The sequence below is a fragment of the Tachypleus tridentatus genome, chromosome 8 (genome assembly GCF_004210375.1).
Source record: "Tachypleus tridentatus isolate NWPU-2018 chromosome 8, ASM421037v1, whole genome shotgun sequence".
NCBI classification, from domain to species: domain Eukaryota; kingdom Metazoa; phylum Arthropoda; class Merostomata; order Xiphosura; family Limulidae; genus Tachypleus; species Tachypleus tridentatus.
The window spans coordinates 75,432,259-75,451,781 of record NC_134832.1 but is presented as its reverse complement, the minus strand read 5'-3'; the positions used below and the strand labels follow the sequence as shown (position 1 = coordinate 75,451,781).

The 19,523-nt window shown below is 33.1% G+C and overlaps 1 protein-coding gene across 4 annotated transcripts in view; it reads left to right on the top strand.

Moving 5' to 3' along the window:
- LOC143222700 (sodium/calcium exchanger 3-like) overlaps positions 1–19,523 on the top strand; it is a 42,316-nt gene that overhangs the window by 15,795 nt on the left and 6,998 nt on the right. For all 4 annotated transcript variants that reach the window (XM_076449559.1, XM_076449561.1, XM_076449562.1 and 1 more), the window contains exons 3-10: positions 504–630; positions 1,409–1,625; positions 7,304–7,368; positions 8,101–8,268; positions 13,889–13,951; positions 15,298–15,479; positions 18,223–18,458; positions 19,167–19,505. In XM_076449559.1, coding sequence (XP_076305674.1) covers positions 504–630; positions 1,409–1,625; positions 7,304–7,368; positions 8,101–8,268; positions 13,889–13,951; positions 15,298–15,479; positions 18,223–18,458; positions 19,167–19,505 — 1,397 coding nt within the window. The remainder of the gene's footprint in view (positions 1–503; positions 631–1,408; positions 1,626–7,303; positions 7,369–8,100; positions 8,269–13,888; positions 13,952–15,297; positions 15,480–18,222; positions 18,459–19,166; positions 19,506–19,523) is intronic.

Below are 19,523 nucleotides of genomic sequence, written 5' to 3'. Positions count from 1 at the left end.
TGTAGATTTAAATGTGAATTTTATTTCAGTTTCATCTTAAACAAACTGTTGTTACCATGTAATGGTTTGTAAGACATTTATCAGTAATACTTTGATTTAAATAATGAATGATGTGAGCCATTAGTTTAGATTCACTTGATATTGTTAGTCATTTTTAAGAATTTCATATAGTTGATATGATATTTCTATAACTTCAAAAACTATAAAAAAATGTACAAAAATAGTATTGTGACCTATCCATTCACAAGTATTTCATTGTAATGGTATACAGTGTAAGATGTAAAAAGTAAACTTTATATTTTTTCTAGCTAATCTTAAGTGTGCAAAATGAAAGATAGAAAAGTAAATATGGAAATTAAAAGAAAGCAACCAAAATGACATATCATGTATCAGCTGATTGTACTCAAATAATAACTGCTTGGGCTAAATCTCATATCTAACCTTTATTTTGTGCATGTGTGAAGAAGTTCAGTACAATGATGAGGAATGTTTTTGTCTTCAAGCTTTAAATCTGGAGATCTGGGTCCTGGTACCATAGTAGGATCTGCAGCCTTTAACTTACTGGTGATATCAGCTGTCTGTGTTATTTCACTGCCTTCTCAAGAAACTCGCAGAATTCGTCTCATAAAGGTACAAAAAAACTAATACTTGGAAGACCTAGATTATTTTTCTGTTATTCTTTGGTGTGAAAAAAGCATATTATGTTCTTTGCAGCGCTATTTGTGTGTGAAATACCTCAATATTACAACACAGTTTCTGAGTATTCTAAATTTAGTAAATATTTACTAAACAGGAACTTAAAAAGTGGAAACATTAAAGTCTAAAGAGATATCAGGTGTGTTGTTAAGTCCTCAAAAAACTTTATGAGTGCAATGTGATTCAGGAGAATTATAAAATGGAAAAAATCATTTCACAGCACTACTTGCAGAGATAAGGATTTATAAGTGAGGATTTAATTAGATCAAACACTCTAAACTCTTTAATTATAGCGGAATATGTACTTAGCTGATTAGAATTAATTATTTCTCAAAAAAGGAGCCGAAGTCCGCCTGAATGAGTCACCAATATAGAGCAGTGTGTTGTCCGTCAGTCAAGCAGTAGGCACTAAAACGACCTCACATAAAGGACTTTTAAAGTTGCAATTTGTACTGTCGTGACGTCAGCAAAACGTACACGTACCCTGAATCACGAGACGAATTATGCACTCTGTGGGCTACAAAAAACATGACATATGAACATCAAAAGCAAGAACCAAAATGCTTTTTGGGGTTTATTTACTCTTGACACAGAACACTTTCGGGTACTCTGCAGTACACCTAGTAAAAAAACATCTTTTTATGGAATAATCCTCAGGTACATCCAAAACAAAGCAAAAAAATTACTTATTCTTTACTCTTTTATCTTTCAGGTGTTTGCCATCACCTCGTTTTTTTCAGTGTTTGCATATATCTGGTTGTTAATCATCTTGGTTGCAATTTCTCCAAACGTAGTGGAATTGTGGGAAGCTTTAATAACATTCCTTTATTTCCCTATTCTTGTTGTGCTTGCTTACTTTGCAGACAAAAACTTCTTCAGGAAGGATAAAATGAAACGAGAAAAGCAGCTGGAGCTAGAATCTGCAGAAGGTATGAAAAATAAATGATGCCTATATCGATTCACGCAGTGACTGGTGGCAGATCTTGTGATATCACAGATCATGTGAAATTCACAAGCCAATCACTGCCTGAATGGTATTGAGATGTGCTATCTATTTATGTTTATTTATATCTATATTCATTTAGTGATGGAAATAAGAAATACAATTATTAGATATTAATTTTGGATATATGCTACTTTACTTAAGAGTCAATACAGTTAAATGTGTTAAAAACGTCATGTTTTTATATGTATTAATCATGGTTTATAATTAATTCAATGTTTGTACGTCCATTAAGGATCTCTGTGTTAATATACGCTCATTTTAAATATTTTCGCTGTATTATAATGCTCTCTACATATCAGTTCATTCATAACACTATGCAACAAAAATTTTGTTCCTGAATAGTATGTGTTATTTATTTGTTTGTGTTGTAAAAGTACAGAAAATGGCCATTATTCCCTTCAAACTTTGCTTTTGTGACCTGGATAATGAAATTTAGAAATTAACCTATTTTTTGTGTAAAAACGGGCAAATTTGCACATTTTCATTTATATAAGATCTGAATAAAACAACATATGGATCAAGATTTACATGTATTTATACTAAAGTTATACAAAAATGAACGAAAGTGTTTAGAAGTGAGTAGTTTTTCGAGATTTTCGACTGTAATATAAATTACTTTCACGTATCGGCCCTCAAATATAGTCTAATATGTTTTCGTTATACGGTCCTTGGTAGCGGCGTTCAAAATCCAGTATATCTTGGTGAAAGCGCTCGCCTTGCTTCTCTGAGTATGCTTCCATGTTCTTGAATTTATCAAGATGAGTGTCAAGAATATGGACTTTCAGGAACGTCCTGCAGCCCATTTTGCCGTAGTTCTTCACTAAAGCCTCAACGAGTTCCACATAATTTTCGGGCATGTGATTGCCCAAGAAGCCCCGAACCACTGCGACAAAACTGCCTCAAGGTTTTTTCCCCTCCCAATGAGTTTCTTGGGGAATTCTATGCATTCCAGTATCTTCTTTATTTGTGGTCCAACGAAGACACCAGCTTTGATCTTTGTCTCAGATAGCTTAGGGAGAAGTCTCGAAGGTACCTGAAGGCTGTGACAAATTGTTCATAAGACCCAATTTTATGTGCAATGGTGGGAACATCAGTTTCTGGAGGTCCATTAGTGGCTCACACTTGACATTGTGCCTCCCCACAGAGAATTCGGTTCGTTGTGGTCAGTGTTTCCTGTTGTAGTGCGCTACGGTGTCCCTGGTGTCCCAAAGACAAAGCTAACAGGGAAACTTTGTAAAGCCTCCCTGGACATCCATCAGAAATGCCACCTTTTTGAAGTTTCCAATAACCTCCCAGCCATACTCATCATACTTCAAGGCTTCTAGCAAGGTTTTGACGCTGTTGTATTCCTCATTAAGGTGCGACGAATGAGCCAGAGGAAGAAACGGATACTTATTCCTGTTACGGAACAGCACAGCTTTGAGGCTTCAGGACGCGTCTGGAGAATACTTGCAGCTTCTTGATGCCATCTCTGATAAAATCAGATAGGTCTATATGTTCAATTAGGCAGCTGGAACTAAACTGAAGTGGTGAGTGGTGAACACCTGTATATATAAACTACTATGGAAAGTTCTAGAAAATTCAAAAGGTTCTTGAAAATTCTCGTAACTTCAACAACATTAACCCACTTGAAATAAAAATGTATCTCAGAACGGCTGGTATGCGTATTAACACTTTTATTGATGAGCAGAGAACAACATTTCGACCTTCCTAAATCTCTTTGTTAACCTGAAGACGATCTAGGAAGGTCGAAATGTTGTTCTCTGCTTATCAGTAAAAGTGTTAATACCCATACCAGCAGTTTTGATATACATTCATTTGTAAATTAAGAGGACACGTCCTGAAGAAATCATCTGATCTGCCTACAGAAAATATCAATACTCTTCTGTGTAGAATGTTTTCTTTCATAGTAATTTTTCCTACAGAAAAGTACATGTGACAACAAAACAAAGAATGACGTAAAATAATAGATAACTAGATAGAAACAAATAGGTCCGCTGGTGGGACAGCGGTCTATACACATACATTGCTAAAATTTGGAGTTTAGTCTCTCACAGTGGACACAACAGATAACTAAATGCGGCTTTACACTAAAGGAAACAAACAAAACATCGAACTGAAATTATATAATAAAGTAAAACAATATATTGAAAGTTCTACAGAAGAAAGATAAAAATAAATATACTTTAAATACCGCAGTTTTATAAAGACTTCGTCAGTTATAATTTACATGACGTTAGCAAAGATGTATTGGTTTAATTTTTAAAGAAGCTGTTTTAATAAATTGTTTTTAAGTGATTACACTGTGTAACAAAATTTTTACTTTTTCTTGTTCCTGGGCAGAATGTGTTATTTCCCAGTTGCTTATGCCAAAAGTAAATGGAAAAGACCTATTTTTCTCTTCAAACTTTGCTTTTGTGACCTGGGTAAATGTAATTTTCAAATTTACTCATTTTCTAGAACATTCCAGGTACATTCAGTGCTGAGTAGCTGATAAAGAATTTTCTCGAACTTACAAGAATTTTCAAGAACTTTCTAGAATGTTGTAGAACTTACGAAGATAATCAAGAACCTTTTACAATTTTTGGAATTTTCCATAGTAATATATAAACAAGTGAATACATAGACCTATATGATTTTATCAGAGATGGCATCAATAAGCTGCGAGCGTTCTCCAGACACATTCTACAATCTATGTGGGCAATTTATCAAGACAAGAACGAAAAAGTACTCTGTGACAGCATCTACTAAAATGTATGAAGCCTACAAGGCATATTTCGGCATGCTTGTCGGGAATCAAGATAAACTCTGGGGACCTCATTTTACCTGTGAGCATTGCAAAAAACCTCTAGAAGGTAAGACGGACAATTTTTGCTTGTTTGAATAGTAAGATTTTATATTATACAAATTTTAGACCCTTTAAAATTTAAACATCTTTTAATTTTTAAAAAAATTCCAATAGCATAGAAAAAATGTCACATGAAATATTTTGCATGAACCTCTAACACATTAGTTGTGAATGAAATAAATTTATTCTTCATAATAACAATTTTATTTTGCTCTTTAGCAGGATGGTACAGAGGGGAAAAGAGAACCATGAAGTTCGCTATTCCAAGAATTTGGCGTAAGCCTACTGACCATTCAAGCATGGTGGACCCTTCTAAGCATCGGGCTGGCAAAAATGCATCTGCGATCATGTATCCAAACCTTCCATCAACCATCGCCCCAGTACCACACCGCCCTGAACTCCCTGTACCCACTCCGCCAGAGAGAAAGCAGCAATCCTCAGAAGAGAGCAGCAAATCAGAAGAGGAGGTGGACGTTGAAGATCCAGATTACAATTTCAGAGGTGCAGCTGGTGAGAGAAACCCATACTACCCAAACCAAAGAGACCTCAATAACTCGATCAGATATCTTGGTCTAACAAAGTCGAATGCCGATACTATATTTGGGGGCTGATATGTGAAAGTGATTTGCATTACAGTCGCAAATCTCGAAAAACTACTCACTTCTAAACATTTTTGTTCATTTTTGTATAACTTTAGGATAAATACATGTAAGTCTTGATTTATATGTTTTCATTCAGACCTTATCTAAATGAAAATGTGCAAATTTGTCCGTTTTTACGCAGAAAATATGTTAAATTCTAAATTTCATTATTCAGGTCACAAAAGCAAAGTGTGAAGGGAATAATGGCTATTTTCTGTATTTTTACAAAATAAGAAATTAAGAAATAACACGTACTATCCATGAACAAAATTTGTGTTACATAGTGTTGTGTATTGTGACCTCTACAAAAAATTCGTAACTCATATATTAAGTACTTAACTCCCGCTAGTACAGCGGTATGCCCATGGATTTGCATCGCAACAATCAGTTATTCGATTACCCTCGGTGGGTTTAGCAGATAGCCCAATGTAGCTTTGCAATAAGACAACATACACACATTAAGTGTTTTAAAAATTCAGTTTCTGAAATTGTCGTTAAAAATATATGACAACCTCAAAAAATGTGTATTACATCATAAGATTGTTCAAGAGTAAAATATCAGGTCATTTCTTAAGTAATGTCCGATATTAGGTTCAGAAAAAGAGAAATAATTCTTCAAACGCTTTTAATGTTATTTAATCAGTAATGTATGTTCCATTATTATTAATTACTTCCTGCCAACGATTCACAAGCTTCTGAATGCCACTTCTGTAAAATATTTGGGGTTTGGATGGAAAGAACGTAGAGAGAGTAGTTTTTACATCGTCATGTGTTGCAAGCTCTTTTCTATCAAAATCGTTCTGCAAACTTTGGAATAGATGATAATATGATGGAGCAAGGTCTGGAGAATAAGGAGGATGTGGATGTTTTTCCAAGTCTAGCTCTTCGATATTTGCAGATGTGAATCTTGCTGAATAGGACCGTGCATTATTCTGGTGTAACACAACACCTTTACTATTGATCAAAGCAGGCCTTTTTTCTTTCAGTGCAACATTCAAGAGCTTCAATTGTTGACAATAGAAGTCTGATGTAATCGTTACATTGAATGGCAGCAACTTAAAGTGGATCACACCAACATTATCCCACCAAACGCTTAAAAATATTTTCCTAAGGTGGAAGTACATTTTGAGTTGTGCTTTATCAGTTTACCTGCACTGAGCCATTATCTGCGGCACTTAACATTTTGATAAAATATCCATTTTTCACCTCTAGTTGCTAACCAGTCCAAAAAAGGTGAGTTACGTTCATGATAATTCAAAGACGTGCAAATGTCCACTCTTGCTCTCAGGTTGGCTTCTGTCAAGTCATGGGGGATACATTTTCTTAGTTTTGACAACTTTTCAAGCTGTTGCAGGTGACGGTGAACTGTTGACTAGGTTGAGTTAAGTTCCTGTGCTAGTTATTGAACTATTACAGCTCAATCTTCATCAAGTGCAGTTTGTCATCATTAAACTCATCAGGACGATCTGAACATGGTGCATCACTTAAGCTGTAGTCACCTGATCTGAACTTCTGAAACCACCTGAGACATTTTCTTTCATTGAGAGACTCCGCACCATAAACACCTTGAATGTTTCGTGTAGTTTCTGCTGAACTATTGCCTTTTATAAACTCATAAAGCATTATGTTCCTACTGTGCTCCTCAGGTACATCCATCTTTATAAGGGTTTATTTGATTAATGATCTGAAAAATAGAGTTGGGTTAGTTTCTTTTATTTGTCTGAACGTTTGTATACATATCCTACATATTTAAGTCATTAAAGACTTCTACAAAGACAGTAATGATGATACACCTTCTGTATTAACTTTTCGGATATTATCTATGGAATGACCTGATATAAATAAATAAGTGTTGAAAGTTCAGTATGTCTGGCATAGAATTATATTTATCAGTAATATAATACAGGAAGACCTAAGACATTTCGTAGGCAAAACAGTAACAAACCTGCTTAAATAGTAATATCAAGGCCTATTGTTGAGATTTTGTATCCCATACGAAATACGTTTCAATTCATACTTACAAAACATAGATATCCAAAAAGCTGTGATAAAGAGTAATTAGAAGACCAGTTTAAGTGTTTCATTTCAACTTTGTTTTGTTGCTTTCTTCAGACTCACAGAGAGAACATTTTCTAGATGGACATGTTGATAAAGACAGTTTGACCAAGTACCTCAAGGTAAGATTAGCAAGCTATATTTTTCAAAACACGATACTTGAATGGTACATGCACTGTGTAATTGATTAACTCAAATTCTATGCTCTTTGATGAATCAATTCTCAAAACTGTAACAATATTAACCGTATACAACAAACATAGATGGTCTATACATATATTCAATAATTAAAATACTGTCTTCTTCATGAACCTGTTATTAAAAACATAACAATGCACAGGCGATCTAAACACGTACCAAATAACTCAGATATTGTGTTCTATTATTAGCCTATTTTGGATGAGAGTGTTAGTAAAGTCACAGTAAAGCATTGTTTAGGTAATGAGAATGTTAGTAACGTCACAGTAAAGCATTGTTTGGGTAATGAGAGTGTTGGTAACATCATAGTAAAAGTGTAGTTCAAGTAATGAGCGTTAGCGACGCTATGCATTAATCATTATTTAATTAATGAGTGAATTTGTAACGTCACAGTAAAAGCATAGTTGAGGTAATGAATGTTAGAATCGTCACATTAAAAACAAGGTTTCAGTAATGAAAGTTTTGTTAACGTCACACTTCACACATTACTTAAGTTACAACTGTGTTAATAACACCACAGTTTAAAAATTATTTAAATAATAGTTTATTAATAATGTCACAGTTTAAAAGTTTGTTAATAACGCTACATTTTAAAGATAACTTAAGTTAATAACGCAACAGTAAACATTAAAATAATTGGTGTCTTGCAATTTTAGGAAATACATAAAAACCCTCAGCTCACTGATGAAGATGCAGCTGCTGCAGCTGTTACCAAACTGATGGAAGAGAAAGAACATTCCAGAATGTGGTATCGGGTGGGAGCTATTCGTGCCATAACAGGGGCAAGAAAACCTAAACCTCAACTTAATGAGAGAATACGTCAGGTAGGAAATATTTATGTAAACAGACTGAGTGAATAGTTCATTACTTACTTTTATTTGTATGTCATATTAAACCTTGCAGGATCTCATAAAAAAATAAATATAAATATACAACGCAGATATTTCATTATGAAAAATTATAGTTAATAAAAATTTAAGAATATTACTATTCCAAACCATTTATTTTTTTCTATTAGTTATTACGTACTATCAGCCTCTTTATTTAGTTACACATCAGTTTATTACGTACTAGCCACCTCATTGTTCTCTTTCAAATCATCTTACTCTCGTTATTGTTTCTATACATCAATTTATTGTATTAAAGCTAATTCTTCCTCTTTAGAGAACAACGCTACATTGTTATTTTTATTTTGTATCATTTGATTCTCTACTACCAAACTTTTCATTCTTCTCTTACCCCAGTTTACCTATCCTATCTGACTCTATTTTCATCTGTCATCAGTTGATTAGATAATTAACTAGCATTTGTTCTTCTCCTACTCCAGTTTCCCGTCTACCATCTGACTTTTCTCAAGTTTCATCAGTTGATTAAATAATTAATGAACATATGTTCTTCTCTTACACCAGTTTACCGTATACTACCTGAATCTATTTTATTCTTTCATTAGTTGATGAAATAACTAACAAACATTTATTCTTCCCCTACTCTAGTTTAACGTATACTACCTAACTGTTTCGTATTTCATCAGTCGATTAAATAATTAACGAATATACGTTCTTTTGTTGCAGCAGTTTACCGTATACTGCATGACTGTTTACTTATTTCATCAGTTGATTAAATAATTAACAAAAATGTGTTCGTTTCCTATTCTAGTTTGCCATATACAATCTGACTGCTTTTTTCCGTTCATTAGTTGATTAAATAATTAACTGACATTTGTTCTTCACTAACACCAATTTACAGTATACTACCTGACAGTTTTAACCCATCAGTTGATTAAATAAATTAACGAACATATATTCTTCTCCTACTCTAGGTTACAATATACCATCTGACTTTTTTATATTTCATCAGTTGATTAAACAATTAACAAATATTTGTTCTTCTCCTCTTCGAGTTTATGGTATTCCCTCTGCCTCTATTTACTTCTTTATTCAGTTGATTAAATAATTAACGAAATTTTTTTTCTTTTGCCCCAGTTCACCGTATACTGCCTCACGGTCTCCTTATTTAATCAGTTGATTATATAATAAACGAACATATGTTCTTCTCCTACTATAGTTTACTGCATGCCATCTGATTGTTTTTTTCTTTCATCAGTCGATTAAAAATTAACAAACATATGTTTTTCTCTTACACCAGTTTACGGTATACCATCTGACTCTATTTTTTTAATCAGTTGATTAAATAATTAATGAAATTTGTTCTTCCTTTACACCAGTTTACTATATACTACCCGACTCCATTTTATTCTTTCATCAGTTGATTAAATAATTAACGAACATTTGTTCTTTTGTTACAACGGTTTACTGTATACTACATGAATGTATTCTTCTTTCATCAATTGATTAAATAGTTAACGAAAATTTGTTCTTCTCCTACTCCAGTTTACCGTATACTACTTGACTGTTTTCTTATTTCATCAGTTGATTAAATAATTAACTGACATTTGTTCTCCTCTTACACCAGTTTACCGTATGCTACCTGGCTCTATTTTCATTTGTCGTCAGTTGTTTGAATAATTAACGAACATTTGTTCTTCTCCTACTCTAGTTTTCTCTATACCATCTGACTTTATTTTCCTCCTTCATCAGTTGATTAAATAAGTAACGAATATTTGTTCTTTTGTTACAGCGGTTTACCGTATACTACATGAATGTTTTTGTCACAAAACCATCAACATAATTTCACAAAAGAGAAAGCTAAAAAACAATCTAGCAAAAGAGACATTAATTCCATTAAAAACCTAAAAAAGACAAAAACATAAAAATTCTAAAAGCAGATAAAGGAAACGCTATAGTCATAATGAACACGAATGAATACATCCAAGAAATGAAGAACATCCTATCAGACACAAACAAATTTAAACCAATGCACACAAATCCAACAAAGACACACGAAACGCAACAAAACAAAATACTACTAAAAATGAAAAAAGCGAACACAATTTCAAAAACACTTTATTTCTACCTACGCAAAACCGACTCACGCACGCCACAAATATACGGCATCCCCAAACCTCATAAACCAGATTGTCCATTACGACCAATAATGTCCACATATGAATCGTTTAATCACAATCTTGATAAATACATAGCATGGGCATTCTCCAAATATGTAACATCAGCCAGCTCATTCATCAAAGACTCTTTTAATTTCATGTCTAATCTGAATCAGCTAAATCATAAAGCCTTAATAGCCAGTTTCGATGTTATATCCCTCTTTACAAAAGTTCCAACCGCTGAAGCCTACAAGATAGCCTTAGAACTCTATATCCGAGACCCTAACCCATCAACAGATATTCCCAGCAACCAATTAGCAACCCTCATAGAACTCGTCACGATGAAGACAAACAACATGTTCAACAACCACAACTATATACAAACAAATGGCCTAAGCATGGGCAACCCAGTATCACCAGTTCTAGCCAATATTTTTATGACACAAGTTGAAACACAAGCAATTAACACAGCATTACATCCACCACTATATTGGTACAGATATGTAGATGACAAGGTTGCGGGATTCACATATACAGAACACATACTTAATGTTTTTCAATCACATTAACTCTATACATCCCAACATTAACTTCACATGTGAACAAGAAGAAAGCAATAAAATATCATTTCTTAACTTCAAAATTACAAGAACCGATACACAATTTAAAACAGAAATTTACCGAAAAATCACTCATACTGGACTATACATTCCTTGGGACTCAGCACATGAAACAAAACAAAAACTCAACATACTAAGAAACCAAATAAACACAGCCATAAAATTATGCTCACCAGATAAAATTAACAATGAATTAGACAAAATAAAACAACACTTCATCAACATCAATAAGTTTCCTCCGCAAACCGCAGAAAACATTATACGCACACACCCAGACAAAAAGCAAAATCAACTAGCAAAAGTAAATATATCTCACGAATCAAAAAATCACGAAACCATATACTGCTGCATACTATATATCCCTGAAATGACATTCCAGTTAATACCAAATATATTCAAAAATCAGGCACAAAACTAAGGTCTATACTATGTAAAACCTACACTGACAAACACCACACCAACATGATTTATAAAATACAATGTGACATCTGCCACGACTTCTATGTTGGAGAAACAAGTAGAAAAATGGAAACCAGATTCAAAGAACACAAAAAGTCACCTTCACACGTTTTCGAACACTGCAAATCACATAAACACAACATAACCATAGAAAACACCCAAATACTAAATAAAGAAACAAACAAAAACAAACGCAAAATTAAAGAAGCCTTTCTGATACAACAACTCAAGCCCAAAATAAACCAATACAAAGGAACACCTTTATACCTATATTAAAAAAATAAATAAATAAATAAAATTATATATTCAAACATCGTAGCACGCCTTCTACATTCCTACACTCAGTTACACAATCCCCTTCAAACATGTGGTCAGGTACCGGTAAGTTTCCTCTTTTCTTCTTTGTGAACTTGACGACGACCGAAGAAGGTTGAAACGTTGTTTGCTTTTCTACGTAAAAAACTTTTCTCAACACAAACGAGCCGTTTATACATATATATAGTTGATTAACTAATTAACGAACGTTTCTTCTTCTTCTACTCCAGTTTCCGCATACAATCTGACTGCTTTTTTCGTTCATCAGTTGATTAAATAATTACCGAAAATTTATTCTTTTTCTACTCCAGTTTACCGTATGTCATCTGACTGATTTCTTCTTCCATCAGTAGATTAAATGATTAACAAACATTTGTTCTTCTCCTACTCTAGTTTACCGTATACAATCTAACTGCTTTCTTCTTATATCAGTGGATTAAATAATTAATGAAATTTGTTCTTTTACACCAGTTTACTATATACTACCCAACTATATTTTCTTCTTTTATCAGTTGATTAAATAATTAACAAGCATTTGAACTTTTCCTTTCCTAGTTTATTGTATACCATATCACTCTAATTTCTTCTCTCATCAGTTGATTAAATAATTAACTAACATTTGTTCTTCACTTACACCAGTTTATCGTATACTACCTGATAGTTTTCTTATTTCATCAGTTGATTAACTAAATTAACGAACATATGTTCTTCTCCTACTCTAGTTTACAATGTACCATCTGACTCTATTTTCTTCTTTCATCAGTTGATTACATAATTAACGGACGTATATTCTTTTTTACACCAGTTTACAGTGTACCATCTGATTCTATTTTTTTATTCATCAGTTGATTATATGATTAACAAATATACGTTTTTCTCCTACTCCAATTTACCGTATATCATCTGACCGATTTCTTTCATAAGTTGATTAAATAATGAAGGAACATTTGTTCTTTTCTTACACAAATTTACCGTATACTACCTGACTGTTTTCTTCTGTCATCAGTTGATTAAATAATTAACGAACACATGTTCTTCTCTTACCCCAGTTTACTGTATTCTATCTTACTCTATTTACTAGCAATTATTGTTATGGTTAACAAACACGTTTCTTTGTTAAAGCAAGTTCTCTGTAATTTATGGTCTGTTATTTTATGACTGCTAAAATAATTACTATTTAATTTTAGTCTTTGAGTTATATTTTATTGAATCAATCCATGAGTTGTTTTTTAATTTAGTTTCCTGACAATATCACAAACTTGTTAGCTTGTTTCTCGAATAATGAGACTGCCACAACAACCCTTTATTAAATACATTACTAACTCGACACATATCTTAACATATTCCGTGGCAAAATGACAAGTCAAGAGATACAGGTTTGTGCAGCACATTTTTGTACCTTGCATTCATATAGGATGTACAGTTTGCGACCAAAAGTATTTTAAACTTCATATAATTAAAAAATTTGTAATGATAATTACTTATACTGATGTTTGTTTTTTGTAGGTAAGCCCATAAAAGGTTATAAAACACTTTGGAAAGTTAGGTGTAACTTTTCAAGTATGACAGTTAAACCTAAAACTAGGGAGTAATCCACACGCTCATAAATAAATTAAACAATAATTTTTGATGACTGGTGGTTTTGAATATTCGAGCAAAGCTACGTAAGCACTATGCAGTATCGAACTTCTAAGATAGAGGTATGGCTTCTAATCGACAGATACACGCCAACTCTTGGGCTATTCTAATCGAAAAGTTGAATTTGGCAGCTAATTTTATAACACCCACAGCCTCTAGTGTATGCCACAATTTTACAGGAAAGTGACTCTAGCCATAAATCCTCGAATTCACGGACCGACAAGTTAACTATTACGCTTCATCCGGCCCTAATAATATTTAAATAATAACTGAAATTGTTACAAACAATAAACGAAACGTGATGATTTATGCTGATCCTTTTGACAACCAGTTTCAATATTGCAGTAAAATATTAAATATAGGTAAATTGACGTTTTCTATTTCAAATTTCAACTTTGCTGGATGAAGAAATGTGAAGAAATGATGCGGGAATTGATGGCGTTGAAAGAGGAAGAAACCATACAATCCAAGGTATTATTCGTGATTAGTTTTTAATATTTTTGTGTGGAAAGAAAACTACACTAGACTATTTGTTGTTTCCACTGTTGATACTCTAACCGCGAATTGTATCGTTATAAGTCATTAAGCTTAATGTTGTCCCATCAGAGGACTTTATTCTTAGTAATGTTTGTTTTTATTTTCGCGTAAAGCTACACGAGGGCTATCTGCGCTAGCCCTCTCTAATTTAGTAGTGTAAGACTAGAGGGAAGGCAGCTAGTCATCACCACCCATCGTCAACTTTTGTGCTACTCTTTTACCAGCGAATAGTGGGATTGACAGTAACATTATAATGCCCTCACGGCTGTAAAGGCGAGCATGTTTGGAGAGACGGGGATTCGTACTTACAACTCTAAGATTATGAGTCTAGCGCCCTAACCACCTGGCTATGCCGGGCCATTTGTTGTTAGTAATAACAAATGCACCTGATACAGATAACAGTAGTGAGATTTAACAATAATAGTTAACTAATTTTATGAAACCGTTTTATTAGCAGAAGCCGTTGTAATTAACTAAAATAATTTGGGGTAAATTTCTGAAGGTTTTGTTTCACAAAATTTATTAATTATCCTTACAACTTGATTAATACAACAAATTAACCAACTTTTATGTTGGCTAGAAATGAAGGCATATCTTTTATCTAAATGCTGGTAAAAATATTTAGCAAAATGTCCACGGTGAAGTTTTACGGACAGTTTAAATTGTAATTTAAGAAGAACGACAAATGTTTGATCATAATAATAATAATACGTTTGAACTCGATGAAAATAGGCGTTAAACTACAAGACACTAGTGATACAAAATCAATATGAAGATAATACAACATTGATGATAAACCTGATAACAGTCCTAGAAAAGTTATTTATCACCCCATCGTCATTCCTGAAAAAAAAAGACCAATGTTCTGTCGAAACATCTAGTGCGACTCCCCCCTCCAGAGAAAAATGACTAAATCACTTCATTATACTTATAAATCGTTGTCTGCCAACTTCTTACCCAATAACGGTTGAAGGTTAAATACTGATCTTTGAAAAGCAATTCGATGTGTTCTATAAATTAGCAAGAGTGGTACTAGCCTTTAAACATCCCTATTCCTTCCCCCCTAAGTGGCACAACGGTATTTCTGCGAACTCACACCGCTAAAAACGGTGTTTTGTTACCTGTAGTGGACATAGCACATACAGCCCATTGTGTAGCTTTGTGCTTAATTCTAAACAAACAAAAAAACATGTTTATTAATTCATAAATTTGGTACTTAGATAACTAACGTGCTTCCATGCTATAGTTAAACCCTCTTAGTGGTTTCTATAATATTTTAGGCTTACCAGCAAATTTTGGAAAAAGAAAAAGGTCTCTCTCAGAAGGCTTTGAGTCGGGGAGAACGTCAAGAAACGGCCATCATTGAGTTTAGTGCCTCCGCGTGTGCTGTAATGGAGAACGTAGGTCAAATCGCTGTCACTGTTAAACGGCACGGAAAAACATCCTCTCAGGTTTCTTGCTGGTAATATTACTTTAAAACTATGTTATTCACAATTAGTATTTTTACTCAAAACCAAAGCACCGTCTTTCATGGAAGAGGAATATTATTGAGATCAAACTTCAAGTTAAACATTTCTATTACGTATCAAGATTACCTTATAATAATAACTACTGTTTCTGATAAGTTCAATCGTAACTTCCAATCTTATGCGAAGATACGATACCCTATAACACTTAAGAAGAAATAGAGTTCACCTTTTAAAGCGTTTGGAATTTTAGTCGAGTCACCCCATGCTACAATGGGGTCTATTTGTTGAGTTTACTGTACCTGAACAGCCCAGCCGCATTTGGGCTTACTTGAAAGGAAGATATATTTTCTTTCCAAATACTCCTGATTCAGAACTGTGCAGTAGCGTAAGAAGTATCAATATTATAGTCAAATTAACCCATCCTCAATTTTTTCGTGAACACACAAAATGACGGATTTATCCATTATCTCGAATTATGAGCAAGATATGATATATATATATATTTATAATCTATATGATTTTATAGATCCGCACGAGTCCAATTTTGACGTTCAAAAAATATTGTAATAAAACAAGATCATCCATGGACTGGAAACCCTTTTCTCAGTAAAATGTAGATAGTCTAATATATTTAAATATTACTGCACAATATTTACATTTTAGGCCTATCATATACTATGAGAGCACAAGTACTATGAAAGAGATAAACAAATTATATAAAAGCACCGTTATGGGGAAAATTATAGAATGTCTGTAGTCTCTTGAATTTACTTTGCAAATTACCATATGTGACATTTACATAATATTAAACAAAAATTTATGTACTAAAATTCCAACTGACATGAAAACAAAATTTTCGACTATATTTTTCAGATTGTAATAATAGGATAGCTTCTGTTATGAAAGCAATCTAGCATTTATTACTTTACAAGAACACTAATAACTGTAAACATACACCTAGGTATATTCTCCAGAAGTTACGATTTCAGGTACAACCCGTGGTTAAATGTCAATGTGATTTATAAAAGTGGTGCAGTTTTATAAAAAAAAAAAAAAAAGGCTCACTATATTTCGGTTTAGTATCAGTACAATCGGAAAAGGCGCTTAAACTGTGCACACTCTTAAAGTAATAAGCATTTTATGTCAGGGTTATGACCACTATGTACGTTTGATGACGCATATCATGAGTGATATATCCAAAAAAGAGAAGATCTTCCTTGGAAAAAAACATTAACATCACGTCTTTACTGCTATGATATTTAGACTAACTTACAAGTGGTTATGAGAGTGTTATTTATATACATTGAGATTTTATAAACATAACTCTTAACAAGGGTTTACAATTCATAATTATTCTTCCTTTGTGATTTTAGTTTATTTGAATTACAAAACTGGATTCACATATATCGAAATGAACCATACAGATTATAAACATATATTCTCCCTTTCTCATATTTTGAAAAATTTGTAAACCATCCTTTTACTATGCTATCCAAAAACATTCATAAACATACAGCAGCAACATTTGGAAAAAGGGGATTTTTTTCTCCAAATGACCACAAATGCAACCGTTTGTCATTTGTGTCCATTAAACTCATTTTTTTATAGCCTTTATCCGCTCCACGATATAGGATATCGTATCTTTGTATTAAATTCATATTTTGAAACTATGTGTATTATTGTTTTTTTCTAACATCATGAGTGTATCAATCTTACGTAAAATTCTTTTATCTCTTTAAAGTTTCAGTAATTATATTTCTTATTAAATGCACAAATATATAATGTTTCTTGTATTTTGTGCATCTTTTTAAAATAGGTGTGCATTTTCGATTTTAACAATAGACACAGTGCCATACAACGGACAAATTAATCATTATAATACATTGTTTTTAGTATAATAATGTATATATATATACATATTGTCGGTTGGTTACGGCTACAAATTGAATATATATGTGAAAATATTGTCAATCACGGCTAAAATTCACTTATGTTTTACTTAAAACAAATTTTAATCTGAGCTGGCCGTTTAGCCGGTGTAACGTGTCGAGTGTCACTCGGGTTTAAAGAAGTTATAGTTATCATCTCTTTATCTTTGTTATACCAGTCCAAGCCAAACTATTTTATTTACTCCATAACTCCATCTTAGTTAACACGTAACTCGACATTAGTTTGTTCTTTCCTAGCATACTGATAATCACACGAAGATAACCTAACATTGCTTTTACTTAACTGTACAAGCTATCAGATTAGAATAAAGCTCCTGTCCTGAATTCAGATATTTGCTTATTAACCATATTTAAAACAACTTTGTGGCGGAATGACTGGGGGGAGTAATTTATTTAGTAAGCATCCCATAGTTCACCATTAAGTCTGATAATTTCTAATATTAAATATCTCGTTTCGATACCCGCGGTGGTCATAACATAGATTGTGTAGCTTTGTTCCTAACAATAAATTTCATTTAGTTTGCTTTCATCACTCTCCCCAGTGACACAGCAGTATGTTTGTGCTAGAAACCAAACTTAGACACCCATGGTGTTGCTTTGTGCTTAATTACCAACAAACAAACTTTCATTGTTGGTATCATATTACGTAAAACTGAAAACGTCAAAAGAAACAACAAAGACAGTCACTGCTATCACCGATGTTAAAAAAACTGTCAGCCACTTTAAAAACTACAGTAAATAATAATCTACCTCAATGATAAACTCAGTTTTTACTATTTTATCCCAGGGTAGAAACGGTTAATGGTACAGCTGAGGCAGGAGAAGATTACGTTGCGCTTAAGGAGATTCTTACGTTTGAACCGGAGCAGACGCAAAGAAAAGTGTTTGTTCAGATCATTAACGATAACCAGTGGGAACCAGACGAAACGTTTTTCATGAAACTTTCTCTCGATCAAGGAAGTAAAGGAGAGGTTACGTTAGGCCGCACTTGTATCATGGAAATTACAATACTTAATGATGATGGCAAGTAATAAAGTATTTCACTGTCGTTCGACTGTAAGAAACTGATCAATCGTTCATCATGAGTATAGTAGTAATATCTGGTAAAGCTTTGATTTAAAATGTAAACTTATAATGTTTCGAATGAACAATGTATTGTATTGAGATATTTAGGGTGATAGACAATCACCTAGGTTCAATAAGTCTTGATAGAAATGAAATAAAAACCCTATAACCCGAACGCTTTTGAAGGTGGACCTTTCTTCTTCATTAATAAATGTAATTCTTAACGTTGCTAAGAAATAACGTATCTCATTGAGACTTTTCTTGTATTTACTGATTCTTATCTAATTGCTTCTTATTTAAAAACTTCCTGAGAATACACCATGAAAAAGCTCGTGACAATAATGTTGCTATCTCTCGTCTGAGAGAAATATAGCATTCATTTTTCGATACAAATTTCTTGATTTTAGAATTGTGATTTCTGATTATTAGCAATTAATGAATACAGCAATACGAGTATTAATCAGACACCACAGCCTTTCTAATTTAAAAATACCATTTTCAAGAGATACACATATAATGTCTTTGATTTTCAAATTGCAGTGTAACATATACTTTTAATAGGTATACGAATAAATTCGAACACACTGTATAATAATCCCAAAGCTTTAACTTTTTGATAACGAGATCCGTATAATTGAAAATAAACTTTTGTGTCTCGTCACGCAGAACCGGGAATTTTGCAGTTCAAGAGACGTGGTTTACTGGTCCAAGAAAATGTAGGCACAGCATATGTTCCAGTAATCAGAGAGAACGGTGCAGATGGAATTGTTTCTACCAGATGGAGAACAATTGATAAAAGTGCTATCAGTGGACGTGACTACCACGGTGGAGAAGGCGAATTGATCTTCGATCATGGTGAAGTTGAAAAAAACTTGGAAATTGGCATCATTGATGACTTTAATCCAGAGAAAGACGAACATTTTGAAATAGAGCTTTTTCAGCCGTCAGGAGGTGCTGTCATTGGTACAATTAAGCGAACAACTGTGACAATAACCAATGATGATAGTAGGTGTTTAAAAATAT